This window comes from Alosa alosa, chromosome 16, assembly GCF_017589495.1.
Source record: "Alosa alosa isolate M-15738 ecotype Scorff River chromosome 16, AALO_Geno_1.1, whole genome shotgun sequence".
Lineage (NCBI taxonomy): Eukaryota > Metazoa > Chordata > Actinopteri > Clupeiformes > Clupeidae > Alosa > Alosa alosa.
This window is the reverse complement of record NC_063204.1, coordinates 26,350,841-26,368,112: the sequence shown is the minus strand read 5'-3', so window position 1 is coordinate 26,368,112 and position 17,272 is coordinate 26,350,841. Positions and strand designations below refer to the sequence as shown.

General features: G+C 39.7%; 1 protein-coding gene across 12 annotated transcripts; it reads right to left on the bottom strand.

The window, feature by feature from the left end:
• Positions 1 to 76: 76 nt before the first annotated feature.
• Positions 77 to 17,230, bottom strand: cd226 (CD226 molecule). Of its 12 annotated transcripts, XM_048266919.1 has the most exons (18): positions 16,807 to 17,230; positions 15,952 to 16,275; positions 14,756 to 15,094; positions 13,583 to 13,660; positions 13,377 to 13,454; positions 13,102 to 13,173; positions 12,903 to 12,971; positions 12,724 to 12,795; positions 12,519 to 12,581; positions 12,360 to 12,437; positions 11,441 to 11,611; positions 9,191 to 9,259; positions 8,448 to 8,516; positions 8,096 to 8,164; positions 7,929 to 8,000; positions 3,100 to 3,226; positions 1,840 to 1,894; positions 77 to 1,455 (listed from the first exon to the last, which is right to left on the bottom strand). In XM_048266919.1, the coding sequence occupies exons 1-18, from the start codon at positions 16,871 to 16,873 to the stop codon at positions 1,321 to 1,323; spliced, it is 2,007 nt and encodes a 668-aa protein (XP_048122876.1). In that variant the 5' UTR covers positions 16,874 to 17,230; the 3' UTR covers positions 77 to 1,320. The 12 variants fall into 12 exon arrangements, with proteins under 12 accessions (XP_048122876.1, XP_048122877.1, XP_048122880.1 ...); XM_048266920.1 differs by lacking the exon at positions 9,191 to 9,259; XM_048266923.1 differs by lacking the exon at positions 11,441 to 11,611.
• Between the last annotated feature and the right edge of the window lie 42 nt (positions 17,231 to 17,272).

Below are 17,272 nucleotides of genomic sequence, written 5' to 3'. Positions count from 1 at the left end.
ACCTTGGCTAATTATTAATTGCGTCCTCGCCCATTCTGTATAAACGTCTAGCACATCATGGCACACATACAGTCCCTTTTCAAGTTTCATATTTTATTTCACTAAAAGTCGAACAAACAACATAAAAAAACCAACATATGGTTTCTCTGAACATTACTCTTTATAGGAAGCTTTACATAAATAATGACAAAATAAAATAAAACATAAAATAAAAACTGTTCAGAGGGTCCACTCTCTACCATCCCTCCGCCACTATTGCAAAGTGACCAGCTAATCTCTACAGTCCATGGTTCTATTTATGCACAGATAAAGAAACTAGGCAGACCACTCTTACCTCATTCAGCTACAATGGCAGTGAATAGCGAATTCATCCACGCCTACAGCCCTGGGCTGCCACAGAACTGGTATTCACGGTCAGAGGCGTCAGACAGGAACAATGAGGGATCTGAGGAATGGTGGCCATCAGCTGATTCTGGAAGAGATCCATCCCTGATTCAGCCCGATTTGGCTCAGTTCTGGTGGATCAGTGAGGGATCTGCCATTCTGGGTGCTGTGCACCAAACGGATATCTAGAATCATTGAGTGTTTTGCGGAGAAGTTCCAGAAGAACCTTTCTGCAAGAACCAATGAGTATAGAAAACATGGATATGTTGCGCATGGTGTCATGCACTTACGTTCTACAGCAAAACAAAGCCAAAATTGGTCTTAGCCATTTTTGGTTTCTTCCTGTGTCTTTGGTTCTGACTAAGCATAAATTATCCATTGTTTTTTTTATGTTTTTTTTTAGTCATTGGATGGAACTTACAACTATGCTCTTTTACTGTCCGCTGTATAGATTTTTTGAGAGCTAATGACCTTGACTGTAGAGGGTTCCTGGTATTGAAAATGGACCCTTGTACTCTGCACCCTTTAACATATAAAATAATCAGAAAAAAACTCCTGCTAAAGGGAGAAATTGCAATTCTACTATTGGATTTAGATGCATTGTTATATAGCATGAGGTCAGTGGTAGCCTTAAGATGAACATTATGCTAAATATTAAAGTAGTGATGGGTCTTTTAGGGAAACATTACTTCCGTAATGGTTGGTTATCCTTCTTTGTTGGAGGTTTTTTTCTTGGGAGTGTGTATTAGAATTCACATCAAGGTTAGTTCCATCACATCACAGCTCATTCCATGTGCTTCACTTTCACTCTTGCGCTTTCGTCACATGAAACACACTGTCCTCAGATCCCCTGGGGTTTGCCTTGACCTTAAAACAAACAAAACTTTTTTTTTTTTTTTGGCAGGGTGCAGCGTGAGTTTCAGAGAGGTAGTGGAATCATCTCTTCCTCTTCTGCTTGGGCTTGTACTTGTGTTTGTGTCCCGTGCGAACGTTGGCATAAATGGGCTCCTGTCTGCCCCACCTGGTGCCCTTCCTCATGCGGTCGTAGAAGCCACCCTGCTCCGAGTCGCGCTGCACAAGGCACACAGTCGAAAGACAACACATCAACATCAGCACAACCATGACAAAATCAACATAATCAACAACGACAACGATGACAATATCAACAACGACAACAACAGGGTCATGTTATAATCTTAGATAGATAAATAGATAGATACAGTAGATGCCTTGCTCAAAGACATCTTAGGTGTGGATTGTGGACATGGGAGAGCAATGTTCAACCACCCCCCATCCACATCATCCACATTAGTTTTCATTAACCCCTGAGCAATGGCAAGCCATCAGCAAGCAGCACTATTGACAGCAGGAACTTGGAGTCAAATGGTCTCAGTGCAGTACTGGATGTCTTCTATTTTTTATATTTCACATATTCAATTTGCGTTATGTGCTCACCCATCTTCTCCCGGGATGGAGTTTGACTCTGTATGCCTCCCGTCTCTTTTTCCTCCTGGGGGAAAGAGATGCCGTTTGAATCCAACTATGTCATTTTCAGCATGAAATATTACAGGCATGTCATAATTCAAGCCAGGGCAGACCAGCCAAGTTTGCTGAGAAGCCATGATATCAGGCTTCCTAGAAACAGGCTGAACCCTGGTCAGGGCATTTGAATATGTCTGCTAATGAACGTTAAGAATACTCAGGCACTCTGCAGTAAGCATATAACCTCATCACACACCCAGTTATAACATCACCTACTCGCACTCACTATCTCCCACACGCACACACACACGCGCACACACACACGCACACGTGCACACACGCTCACACGCACGCACGCACGCACACACGCACCAGAGCGAAAACTTAAGTGACTGGTAGCTGGGCTGAATTTCAAACATATGGTGTGGAGGCAGCAGATGAGGAATTGCTCTGAAAAACATCCAGCAAGAACGTAACAGCCACTGTTACTTTGCAGCCCTGGTAAGATGATCCACCCCACACTCGACTACGTGCATGGAGTACCACATGTTTATGTCTTATCAGGGCACTATTTACAGGTATTTTTTAAACAGTGATGCAATGCTCCATTTTTTGGGGGGTATTTAAAATATATATGAAACCATACAACACAGCTCTAAAAAAGTACACAATGTGTAATATACCAGATTATAATATGTAATATATAATCAATTAATTATAATGTTTATTATTATTGATGTAAGTCGCTTTGGACAAAAGTGTTTGCCATTAAAGACAAACATAATATATAACTGTTCTTTGGAGAGCCAAAGTTTGAAAACGGAGGGTGGGGTGAAAACCCTGATGAAACATGTAATTTGCACGGTGGGCCTGTAGTGTGTCTTTTATACACCGCCACAACATGACGCATCTGAAACCATGGTCACCAGCAGAGATGTACAGTAGAGCAGTGTTTCTCAAACTTTTTCAGACCAAGGACCACCTAGCTGAAAAAGAGTAGACCTACTTCAACAGTATATTAGGCCTACACACTGAACCACCTTGCTTATTGTCTTTGCACCTTGCTTATTGTGTCAGAGGATTCATATGATTTAAACTGGCATAGATTAATTAACTGTTTGGATTTGCATACAAGTTTGTAATATTGCAAACAACTCATGGTCTGCTCGCGGACCACTTGGGATAGCTTGCGGAGCACACTTTGAGAAACACTGATGTAGAGTGATAAAGTACCTGTACAAGCAGACCAGTATGATGATGAGCAGGAGGAGCAGCAGCCCAGCTGCCCCAGACCCAGCGTACACGTAGATCCGATACTCCTCAGGGATGTCCAGGAAGTCCATCCAAGAATAGCCGTTGTCTGAAATGACAATTTGGACAGCAATTAATGAATATTTCCATTGATGATTAATCTGTTGATTATTTTCTCAATTAATTGATTATATGATTGGTCTATACAGTGTTAGATTACTCTATACAGAGTAAAATAATGCAAGATCACAGTCTGTGTACCCCAAAGCAGAGGAGTACAGAAACCAGGCAATATTTAAATTCATCAGGCTGGAGGCAAATGGTTTTAGACTTTTTTTCTTCGGAAATGACTCATACCAATTGAACAATCACTAAACTATAATAATTTAAAAGTTGACACCTTATTGATTAATAGTTGCAGCTTGAAGGAAGGAATGAGGACTGAACAAAGGAAATCCAAAAACAAGCCAGCAAAACAATCAGATTCTATTGACAGTCAAGGTCTTAATGTCTTGGGTCTCCGATACATAGTTTTGTTTGCCATCTTGTCTGCCCCCCCCAAGTCTGATCCAAGAGATGGTATTCCATGTCCACCCACTGACCACTGTATGCTAGTTGTTCAGTAATTAAGCGCATATATTTACATTCACTCAAAAACACCCACTGCTTTATATACTGTAGTTAGTCTAGGAACCTTCAAAGCTAACAGCTAACTCTACTCTTCAATTTACTAACTCCAAATAACTGCTGTCAGTCAGCAACCATTATGTCTATACAACTTTAGATCACACCCTCGAGGGCATTGTCTGCATTGACCAGTTCCATCAACTATGGCGGCTTTGAGGAACTCTGTCCACTCACGCCATGACCTCGGACCTATCCATTAAAGAGATTTGCTAATAAAGTCATGCTAAGGTGCCTCCTAACCAACTCCATGCAGGGAGCTCATTCAATCATATAGGAAGATGTTATGAAATTATCTGGCAAGAGCATTTTAATGGAATAATTCAATGTAGATTGTTTTCAATTGAAATTTACATTATGATTATGATATTAGATATAGATAGATAGGCCTAGATACTTTATTGATCCCCAAGGGGAAATTCAAGGTCTCAGTAGCTTACAAACATCACACACAACATGCACTTACAGCAGAAATGGTAAATATAAGTATAAACATATAACAAAACTCCACTGTACAATAGAGACAGTAGAAGATAAGAAAAACTTACAAAACGAAATATACTATATACTATCAGTAGCGGCTCCTGGGTTGACAAATAGGCGGGGCAGAGTCTGTTGATCAAGTTTAGAAAAGAAATTGGCATAGTTCCAGGTCACCGGCAGCTGGACGCACAAGGGCGGTCCACGGAGATTTTGTTCATTTTTACGACTCTTTCTTTCTATGGCTAGGCTATGAGCGAAATCTGGGGAATGGAATTCCATAATGTTACCACTTGCGGTCAAAATACCGTTTTGTTCATGCATTATTAATCTATAGCCTACTTAATGTTATTTTATTTATAAGAAGTGAAGTTTAAAATGTTGAGATTCCAGACAAATAAAAGCTACAATGTAGGTACCGGTAATCAGCTCATTAGCTCAGATCAGTGGAGAACTACTTTGGGGGAAAAACTCAAGAGGGAAACAAATAACCGAGAATTCGTTGCGAAATCAAAATTCCACTAGAGCTCCAAGTGTAGGCTTCACGCCGCCTTACACCACTCAGCTCTCATAGTCAAGTTTAAAATGTTTATTGTCATGTAGGCCTAGCCTACTCATAAAAGAAATTATAAGTAACGAAATTATTGTGTTTAAGAGCCAGCTCAACTTTAAAGAGTAAATTAAAAGTAGGCTATTCATTAAAAAGGTAGGCTAAATAATCTATGAATGAGTGCTTGCGTGTCCACCGTGGTTTGTATAGAAATTAATATTAAGTGACACATACACGTAAAAGGGCAGTTTTTTTCAAGAGCTCCTTGGGGAATGATTTGGAAAATTTGAGGAAGCTTGAACTATCAAATAGGATGGCGGCAGACAAATGGCCAGTGAATGAAAATCTGTCGGTGGCGGTAACTATGATTGTCACAACACTGAATAGGCAATTTGCGCAAAGTTACAAGCGGTCCTGCACTTATCCTGGACACCGGTATGTTTTGCACAAAGGCACGGGACATCACGTAGGCCTATCATGTTGGCCACAAACTTGTCTGTAACCCTGTGTGCCTCCACTGCATCGATTGCTCTTTTCTGCAGCTGTGCATAGAGCACATCTACACGGGGCATGATCTTAGAACAGGTCTAAGGAATAAAAACTCGGGATCTAAGAGCATTCGAGAAAACCCTTTAGCCTCTCTAACTGAGATTGTTTTAAAATCTCCAGATGTTTCAATTATTTCGAAACACTCCAAAATAAGCTTTTAAATCTTTTCGGAGATCTTGTGAAAAAAGCGGAGAAACTATAAAAATCCGAGAAGACACGCACTGAGGATGCTGCTGACGCAGCCTTTTCCATCACCAGGTTCAATTGATGTGCATAGCAATTAGGGTAGGCTACACGTCTCGCACTTTCTTACGCACTCCACTAGATGCTCCTCTCATGACATAGCTCCATCAAATGTCTGTGCAATCAGCCTTACTTTATCTGTGTCACTCTCAGGTGAACAAACTCATTACACGATTTCAAGACTTACAGTGTAGCCCTCATTGAGTTGTGCTGCAATATTAGCTTTCCCCAGCATGGCTAATTTGCACAACTCAGATGCTAGCCTCATGTTTTTTGCCTTCTCTGAAAAATGTTTCATGTCACACACACCTACACTAGCCTACTCCAAACATCCCCTTGTCCCCCAGAAGATCGGAAAAGCAGGCATGGAAAACAGAACATTTTATTGCGTTCAGGACAACCAGAGCTTCTTATCAGACATATGGCCTACCACTAGCATTGAAAATGTCGATTAAATGACCGACTCTTGTCCTTTGTTTGTTGGTATAATGATGTTAATGTCGGGCTTATCAGGTCCTAGGTCTTTGATAGCTAAGGTAACTACAAACTCAAGTCTTTCGAATAAGTTATTTAAGAGAAACTCCACACTATTGCACACACGCTGTTCACTAGCCATTTTTCAACTGTCTGCCTGACCTCACAAACTTCTTGCGGACTAATATAGGCTACTACCTGTATTGTAATGTAACGTTACAGTAGGCCTACAACAACTACGGATATGACCAACGAGATCTTTGCGATCTTTGCGAAATTTCTTTGCAAATCATACAAAAATGTAACATGATTGAGTACTTTGCCACTGATTACAATAATAAACAAACAACATTTTATTTAAAAAAAATATTTTGTGGATCTACTTTTCTAGTGGATGAATCTTAAGTAGGGCTCTGCCCCTCCTGCCCAAGTGAACGAGCCGCGTCTGTATACTATACTACTATATACTATACTACATACTATATTGTGGTATGATTATTATATTAGGGCCTCATACAAGGGTGAACCAGGTCTTTCTAATAATCCAATGACTCTCCAGAGCTATCTCAATCTTTCTTTGTGCTGATATCTAAAGTCTTATCCACCATCACACCTGTTAAAAGTCTGTTGAAACCACCCACTTTCATTTGGCTAAATTATGCAGGAGAGAAGATGAAATGAGAAAAGAAATTTCTTAAATATTGCTCTTCTTAAAATCACAAGTAAGTGGGACAGAGACAGACAGGAAACAACAAGGACAGACAGACAAACAGACAGAGAGAGAGGGGGTCTTTCTGAATAGGTGGGTAAGTCTAGTTTAGTTAAAGTTTCTGTTGCTGCATTCACATTCTGTATTTGTACTTCAAGGCATTTGCTAAGGCAGATTTGCTTGTTTTTTTTTAGAATTTCCATCAAACCAAATATTGACTAAATGTACTTTAGATTCTGGTTGTTGTGTATGTGTGTGTGTGTGTGTGTGTGTGTGTTAGGGAGGTGGGGGGGTCTCTTGGGAGATCAGACCTTGTCAAGCACTTTGAGACTGTTTCTATCATTTATGGCAGTATACAAATCCATACAATTAAATTCAGAGGATAAAGGAAAATGAGGGTGGGGAGTGGGTGTAAGCAGGGAAAAGCAGGTGCACTTGTGGCAGTGATAACACGCTCACACGACCATCACAAGCAAGTGTGAATACACTCAATGTCATTGTGTTAATGACTTTCACATGAAAGCTCTCGTGTCAAAGAAATCAAAATACCTTGTCAGTATCCGTTATGATAAGTATAATGATGAATTATATGGACTAGATGTGTGTGATTACAGCATGATTGTTAATATCTGTTAGTTTATAACTGAGGTGACACTGAACCAGAGATCACGCAAAGTAGTGTGAATCAACTAAAAACACAAACACTTAGGGAGAAATATATACACATAAAATATGTATGTCAATCAGTACTTTTATTGTGAGTTTAAGCTTAAAAACAAATTACACATTGCATAAATTACACATATATAAGCATATAACATATAAGCCAACATACAATTATAGCTTGCATTATCAGAGACAATTTCTGATATTATAAAATGGTTGCCTTTTCTTACAATAAGTGCTAATCCACTCAACTAAAATTAATTTTAAAAAGCATTTACATACTGTACATTGCAGGGCATCATTGATTATGCTGATACTGCTGCTGCAACTAATAACAATAATAATGATAATGATATTAATACTATTACAAATAATAATAATAGGCTATAGGGTTAGCTAATAATAATAGGGTTAATTCCACTGATAACACTTTGCTCTGAGATCATCTGTACACACCTGTGGAATGAGGCACAGTGGTAGCTTTGGCTGAGGAAGCAGGTTCAGTGGCAGATATGCCCTCAGATGGCTCTGAATGCACAACACAAACACAGATTAGTTCACATATTTATGGGGTGAAATGTACTACTATTACTACGCCCGTTACCATCACTACTATTGCTAACCTGGAGGAAGCGGCACAGTAGTGGCGACGTCGGGAGCCGATTCAGTGGAAGATGCTTCCTCAGATGGAGCTAGAGTGGGGAAAGCACATTCATTTACCAATAGATCCTACAGTAGGGAAATCCACTCACTACTACGGCAACAACGACAATGGTTGGACAATGGACGACAGCGAAGGCAATGACGACAGCGTCGACAACGATGAAGACATCAATAATAATGAAAGAACAACAACATTGTTGACAAAATTACAACATCGGCAACGACAATGATGTCAACAAACACAATGAAACATCAATGACAACAAAGACAACAACTACTACTGCCACCACTACAACAATTACTGCTGCTAACCTGGTGGAGGTACAGTGATGGCTACAACTGAGGGTGCCAAGTCAGTAGTTGACTTTCCTTCAGATGGAGCTGGATTTACATGGGAAAAAAACACTCTTTTAACTATATTACAGTTATAGATACAAATGGGAAATCAACTTACTACTACAACAACAATGGCAACAACAATAAAACAACAACCACAAAGACATGATCAACAACACTGGTGACAACAAATTTAAAATAAAAAAGCAACATACACAAAGACAACAATGATGATGCAATAAGAAAACAACAACAACAATTATGATAACAAATACTACTCTCACTCTCACAGTTAAATTAAGCTGGAAAATTAGCCTGCAATTGAGCAGGCTAGTTCAGTGGCATAAATTATCACGGTTGCCGAGCTGGGATTTCCAAAAAGCCACATTAATGGAATTATAAAAATAAGCCAGGATTTGTGTTTTGCTTGCTAGATGGACTACTCCTCTGGTGGATGTGGCACAGTGGTCGCTACAACTGAGGAAGCCGATTCAGTGGTTGAATTATCGTGGGGAAAAACACATTATTTTACATTTGTCTATCATACAATGTAGAAGTCTACTTATCAACTACAACAACAACAACAAAACGATGATGGCAACACTGGTGACAAACACAACAACAATAACGCTGACAATTACAACAAAATAAGAACAATGATCATGACAACAGCCACTACTACCACGACTATAACTCAAATAACAACCACTAGTGGTGACCTGGGGGATGAGGCATAGTGGTGGCTAGGACCGAGGGAGTCAATTCAGTGGTCACTCCCTCAGATGGACCTAGATATACATGGTGAGAAAACACATTAGTGTCATATATAAGTATACTCCTTACTACATTACAACTACTTACTACTACAAAAACTACAACTACTACAAGAGTAAAAAAACATAGCTTCCAGCAGTGTTGAGGGGGCCAAGCAGCCCAGCAGGGCATAGTTGTTATGGAAACTTGATGCCATTTTATGGCATGGGCATGGCAGAAAGCATTCATGGCAAGTTTGGGTCAACTGACCAAAGACTGCCCAAGATATGATCTTGCTTCCTGTTTTCAGCAAAAGTAAATCGTCTGTAACAGACAAATGGCTTTGAAAATGAAAAATCCATGATTACTTCCACAAGGTTTTCCTGAAGTTCATGTTTCTAAGGTTTGTGGTCACTGAAAAGGGTTTTCAAGGTTTCTGATTACACTCAATGTGGTCATGTCCCATCCTTGGGATCTTCCAGCATGAGATATTATCAACCACTTCGCCCACAAGGCCAACACATCAACAAAACATTAGGATGAATAGGTTTTTCCTTATTGCAGTACTCCCATGTGTCAAATGACACTCTTTTTTGGACAGCTTCAAAAACGGTGAATCCATTCCTGAATCCATTTCCAATCCAATTCAGAATGTTGGATGTGGTGAAATATAGTATATTAAACTTGGTTTCATCCAATGAATCCAACAGTTCCCTTAAATTTTGAAGATCTGCCATACCTTTCAAAAGTAGCATCTGTAAACACACCTCTGACATCAACCACTAGTGTTGCTCAAGACATAATAATCAGGAGAGTTCCTAGTGTGCCAAATTTCAAAACCTTTTACCAAAAAAGGTGTCATGGACTCCAAAGGCAGAAGAAAAAATATAGAGGTGATTAATACAGCTACATGCAACAATCTGGCAGCCAAACAGTTCAGAGGGACATAGTTTCCATGAATCCAACAGTACATCATTTTTGAAAATTGGGAATGCTTTTTAAATTTAGTTGCATAAACACACTTCCATATTTGACCCATTGTTGTTGGTAGAGTGCTCAAGACACAGACATAACGCTTGTTGAAATGAATCATGAGACCATCCCCAATCAGTGTGACAAATTGACCATACTCTTCTAGAAGTTGCCTTAGACTCCAATGGCAAAAGAAGAAAGAAGAGCAAAAATAGTAAAAGGTAGAGACTGAATGGGTGTCAACACAGCTCTGCTGTATAGTACTAAAACTGTATAGTAATTCAACTTTAAAAGCAGTTAACCTACAAATTTCACCAGAGAACGTTGGCTACACTATTAAAACAGGGCCAACACTTGCTCTCTGTATTCATCTGTAAGATCAAGACCATCATCTGCAGACATTTTTCATGCTGATAATCAATTCTCTGACCACAACCACAATCTGACCCATTTTCAAACTGTATCAATTTTACAATGTGATAAATAAATTGTCACCATGACCAGCGCCAAAATCCAAGTTCCAAAAGGGATAGTTCCGGTCCTAAATTATGATTGGCTGATTTACGTTCCATGCCATTGTATAATCAGCACAAACATACACCTTGACCGCAATTCATTCTTTTTTACTGTGCTAACACAACTTGATACAAAAAGTAAGAGTTGCTGTGTCTCGATGTTGCTTGGCAACCATTCTCATAGAGGAAATATATTTCTTGGCGGAAGGGTGATTATCTATGAATAAATACTTACATTTCTCATTGCTGTGCCTCTATTTTATGAAATCTTATTACATACATACTACAGTATGTAGTAACCATTTTAGAAAAGCAATAAGCCACTCGAGTCCATAGGTTACACTAATTATAGAACAGCTAAGGGGGATTTTAGGCACTCCGCTTGGGCGTTGTGCCTAACAACGCACCTTAGTGTAACCTACGGCCTCTCGTGGCTTATTGCTTATTTGTCTCTCTTCAGTGAAACTGGGAAATGGTGTGCTAATCTAGTTACAGAATATTTGCTCCAAAGTATCCAAAGATGGATCAGTCTGCTCTTCATTTACAAATGGAGAGGGCATGTTAAACTGAACTGAACCTAAGCCATTATTCAACATTATGGGAATTTACTCCCTTATGTGGACAAAAGCAAATCAAACAATAGGTTTGAACAGACAGTAAGTTTCTGTTTTCCTACAACCACGTTCACAAATGTGGTACTACTGCATATTTACAGTAAGATACACTCACCAGTTATGCTTTTGCATGTTGACTCACACTCCTCTTGAGTCAAAAAGCTATTGGAATTACCCCGACACCCACCATAGATGAAACTCTCACAGCTTTGAGTGGTGACATCATAGTAGAACCGAGGGAAGGAACCCCTACAGGGGCCGAATTGTGGTGGGGACCTGCAGCCCTCTGAGCAGAGGAAGATACCACGTTACAAGATGATCCACATACGGAGACTCCAATCCAATCCCAACTTTCTGCAGCAGTTTATACACTACCATTCAAAAGTTTGCATTCAGAACATAAATTTCTTTTTTTCCCCAGAAAAGAAATATGTTTTATCCATCCAATGTCGTCATGCACCCCTCCAGAATTTGTTTCATTTGTTCTGTGCCTCTGGTCTCTTCACCTCACCACAACGCCCATAAGTTCTTGCCAATCGTCTTCCAGCCATCTGCTTTCCGATTTCGTAGAATTTTGTCTCTTCTCTTCACTGGTCAGACTTGGATATGTTTCTTTTCCCTTTTTCATTAAAATTTTGTCGAGAAAACAAGCATTACAAAGCCTCTTTCAAGCATTACAATGTCCTCTTGACATCATAAGGAGTGTTGATCTTCACTTGATTGAAGAAATCCAACGATTTTGACAATTGGGTGTGCTCTTCAAGCATTATATGTACAAACAAAAACATGTCCAATTTCAACCCATTGGGCACATTAGGATACAAGCATGAAACTTGAACAAAATAATGAATCAATGGTTTTTCCACAATCCGTGTGCCAAATTTAATAGCTGCCTTAGACTTTCATGGTGAAAGAAATAGAAAGACGATGAACAAGAAAAGGCAGCTTTTCTGCTTGGCCCCCTATCATAAGAAAAGGTAGGAACACAATGGATGCCTATGCAGCTTTACTGCTTGGCCCCTAGTACTACTAACCTGGGAGATGAAACCCAGCGGTGGTTATGACTGCAGGAGCCAATTTAGTGGTAGACATGGCTTCAGTTAAAGGTGGATCTACATCACAAACATATTAGTTTGTATTTTCATATCATACAAACACCTACTACTATAACTATTACTACTACTGCAGCTAACCTGTAGGATGAGGCACAGTGGTGGCTATGACTGATTCAGTGGAAAGCATTCCCTCAGATGGAGCTGGATTGACAGGGGGGAAACATTAGTTTACCTACAGATCATACAAAATGCGAAAATCAATTACTGTATATAAGTCTATTGTAAAGATACACTTACTACTACATCTATTACTTCGGCAACTACTACTACAGCCACTACTAACCTTGTGGAAGAGCCACAATGGTGTTTCCCACTGAGGGAGCCATTTCAGTGGTTGACATTCCCTTAGTAGAGGCTGGGTTTACATCACAAACATAGATTGTGTTTTCTTATCATGCAGTGCAACACCTACTACTGCTACTACCACAACAAACAACAACAACGACGACCAGCACGACTAACCTAAGGTATGTGGCACAGTGATGGCTATGACTGAAGCCAGTGCTGTGGTTGACATTCCCTCAACTGGACCTAGATTCACATGGAGTGAACACAGATTATATAAATACATGCAAGTTAAAATTCACATACCTTATTTCACATCTACTACTGCTAATACTACTACTACTGATAATAATAATAATTCTAATGATGTACACACCTGAAGGATGACGCACAGAGTTAGTTGTGGCTGAAGAGGCTGAATCAGTGGTAAACATTCTCTCAGCTGGAGCTGGATTTCCATAGAATAAAGATTAGTCTGCATATTCATATCATATGTATCCAAGGGAATACTTGGCAGGTGCAGGTTGATGGAGAATGGATGGAGGAGCAATGATAGATGATGATGATGATGATGATGATGATGGATGATGATGATGATGATGGAAGATGATTGATGATGATGATGATGATGATGATGACTAGTATAATCACCTGAAGGATCAGTCACATCATGGGCAGTATCTGAGGGGGGCAATTCAGTGACGGGTATTCCCTCAGATGGATTTACATCTACACAGGGCAAACAGATTACTTAATTCAACAACCTGAAATACAGCGGAAGCAATTGATGTTTTACAACCATGTTATTTTACAACCATATATCTCTATGAGCCCATTGCAAATAACAGGCTAATTACCTTCTAACACCTGTACTTGATGTAGTGTTGAGGAAGACCCAGCTTCCTCAGGACCAATAGTGGGTGTGTGAAGTTCATCTGAAGAGATAAAAAGTGCAGTAACTAATATTAGCTAGTTTCTACCAACTGCCAAGCTTCCCACGGATTTCTAGCTTGCCACCCCTACACATCTTTTTCTATTGTTGCCTCTTTTGCACATACATTAAGTAAAAATTAAATAAATTCAAAAAAATCTGAAGGAGAAAAAAAATTAACAAAATAAACATGGTCCAAAACAATTATTTGTTGCAGCAAACTATAACAATAATATCAAATAGAATGTGATCATTCAAAGGCTGCTACCATATGTTAGCCACTAGCTGGTCTCCTGCAGTTATGCTACAAAGTCTTGTGGGACCAGACATGACTCAATTAAGGCACATCGGTCACACTGTCACTAGTTATAATATGGCTCAGCTTCCTACCATTACCTAACAGAGGCTAATTAACAAAAATTAAAACATCATGTGACATACCTTGACTATTCCGATGATCCGTCTCACAGTCCTTGCTCCAGAGTGTCTCTTCATTTTTCAACACCTTAGCTTAGCTAAATGCATTCATCACTGTTTGCATGCAACACCTGACCAAGTGTTCTTGGTAATGCCAAGAAAAGTCCAGACCATAGAAACTCGTCAATGTAAGGTACATTTTACCGTTATTCTGTGACCTCAATGTGTTATTTTTTTAATCCAATTTCCTTGGGTGTCTGTATTGATGCAGGGATTTGCCACTGTGTAATGTCAATATATTTCAGAGTGTAGCAACGAGAGGTGAATCAACATCCTTCCTTTCTTCCTTACTCTAGTAGCCATACAGACAACAGAGAGAGCAGCAGACAGTGCAGGCAGAAGGACTGCTATAAGCGTTAATTGGCATCTCTCTCTATCTCTTTCTGCATATGTTTGTCTGTCTGTTTCCACGTGGGAGCTTCTAATAATGTATGAAGTAATATAATCTAAATATCCATACATGCGTCCCTAAAGCATCAATCCCTCCTATCCCATCTAATTAAAAGTTGTGCTTTACTTCGAAGGGACACTGACCAATGACCAAAACATTTTGAAAGTCTGAAATCAAATGAAAGGCCTTAATTGAAATTACCTTGCCCGTCAAGGCGAAGGTTTTCCTCACCTTGAGAGTGGACAGTCAGTTGATATGTGAAGATTTCAACGCCGTGTTCGGTGCTCATCAAACACCGGTATCGGCCTTCGTCCGCAATGATCAAGTTGTTGAGTTCAAAGGTCACACCGAGGTGGGGATCGGCACAGTTGACTGGTATCGTCTCATGCTGGTCCTTCAACACATAAGTGCCATCTTGCAGTATACACCTGCCGATGATGTGCTCCTGGTCATCCTTCCTAATGAGGATCTCACTGATGAAGTCTTCACTGACAGTGTAATTGTAGATGGGGCATACCACAGTCAGATTCCCACCCACCATCATAGTCACTTCCGAATGAGGCAAAAAATCTGTTATGACGTGCAAAGTAAACATGAATGAACATGAATTAATCACACACATACTCCGCAAGTCTTATACTCAATTCAGATTTTTTGCTCAGATCTGATTTTTTGTTTGGCTGTTCACATTACCTTTTAAAATGTGGCTTATATCAGATTCCAGTGTGAACTGTTTGCGGTGCCGAACTGACCCGCATGTGCAAAAGAACAGTAACAATGACATCAGCTAACTCCCGCCGGCGCATAATTGTGACAAATGTACTGTATATGTAAATTGACGTAAAAGTCGCATCAAATACGCCTTGATTGTTCACACTACGGCCACATTGAAAAGAAATCAGACCTGGGTCTGATTCAGGACCACATATGGAAGTGGTCTAAATCTGATTTGAAAAAATTAGATCTGGGCAAGATTTGAGTGTTCACACTACTTCTGAAGAAGTCTGACTTGGTCACTTAACCCCCCAAAAATCTGATTTGGGCCACTTTTGCCTGCAGTCTGAACGTAACCTAAGAACTATGGAAATTATTTCAGCCCAATCCAGCCACTTCGCTGAACATGATTAAAGCTAAGTTCTTTCAAACTGATGATGTACACAAGACGCCATATTCAGTACATGAAAGCAACTTATTGTCATATCATTGGTGTCATATCATTGTAACAGTTAAAACGTTATTTTGTCTCCATCCATTCAAATAATACGGCCCCTGTTGTTCAGAATGTAAACGACCCCTTTTGCATTTTCTCAAAGAACAACAGCTTTCCTATTGCCAACACTCCAGACCTGAGTCCTATTGGCTCTTCCTTTGCTCCAGAGCCAAATGATATATACAATCTCAGGTAATTCAAAGGGGCTGTAACTTACTCTCTTTTATCACCTGGACATCTCTAGTCCATGTCCCAAGAGGAAAGGTCTGCATGGAGCACTGGTAAAGACCAGCATCCTCTTCTGTGACATTGGCGATTGAGATGCTTCCATCCATAGAGGTTCTATTCAGGAACGCCAGCCTGTCGTTGTACCCGACTGCAAGGTTCGGCCCAAACCGTGGATGGTAAACAGCTATGGGGTTTTTGCCGGGTACTTTGGTCCAGGAGACCATACTGAGGTTCCCATCCCAGGGACACAAACACTCCAGGATCATCCCATCCTCCAGTCTTACGGTTTCATCACCACTCTTCTGAAGCGATGCTGAATTACGTACCAAATCACGGAGGAGATAAACAACAATGACAGCATGAGTGCTTACGGAGCAATCACAAGAATCATCACTAATTCATTATACGTGTGGAAAAAAGTACTGCATAATTACAAACCATGGTAAATAACTTGAAAAAATTAGAAGCCATTTGAAATTTAATTCAACAAATTATTAAAATTGCATTCTGAAGAACTTCCATCTCAATAGAATTTTATTGTCTACGGGTTAGGAAAAAAGAGTAATATCACATTTTAAGAGAGCCTTTACCCTTAAAAACGGACTTGTTGAACACGAACATGCATATTTAAGTTGTGACAAGCCATTACATCCAAATAGGGTTTGTATTTACTTGTTATGTATGTTCTAATACAATATTTATCATTACAAAGGAGATAACGCACTTAGATTGAAAAAATCTTTTTACTCAAGAAAACAATGATAAGCTGTCCGGTCTATAGTAATAGACCATAAAAGAGGCTTGCTATACTTTTAAGAATCATGAGAATGAATTAGCACAATACCTTTGAGAATAATGAGAAAAGTCAAAAGTGCCAGTGAGTACCAGTAATCCCTTTGTACAGCCTCCATCTTAGCCTTCTCGGCAAGAATGAATACTGCATTGACTGAGGAGTGACGAGACCAGGGCTTCCTGTTTGCATGTACTTAAAGGGGGGTTGAAAAAAAGTCTATGGGGGGAGGCCTTGGTCTTGAAACCGCCTCAAAACAGTGCTCCCTGCTTGTGTAAATAAAAGACAAAGGTGAAATGTGCTCAGAGCTCCTGTTATATTCTTTTCTTCTTTTTCCCCCCCATTTCATTTCCTACTGTTATTTCTGCATGTAGCCATCTAGTTGCTTTAGAAAGAAGAAAATATTCAGTTCCTCATCATATGTCTTGCCAAATAGGATTTTAAAATAAGGGAGGTCAGCACTTAACAGCTTCACACATCGACATCACGTGAGAACGTATGAATTGTGACATCACAATAG

Coding starts and splice junctions, on each gene's coding strand:
- cd226 (XM_048266919.1), bottom strand. CDS start 16,873: ATGGAGGCTGTACAAAGGGATTACTGGTACTCACTGGCACTTTTGACT. Junction 16,276..16,806: donor TTTTCTCATTATTCTCAAAG/GTATTGTGCTAA, acceptor TACGTAATTCAG/CATCGCTTCAGAAGAGTGGT. Junction 13,661..14,755: donor ACTGACTGTCCACTCTCAAG/GTGAGGAAAACC, acceptor TTATCTCTTCAG/ATGAACTTCACACACCCACT.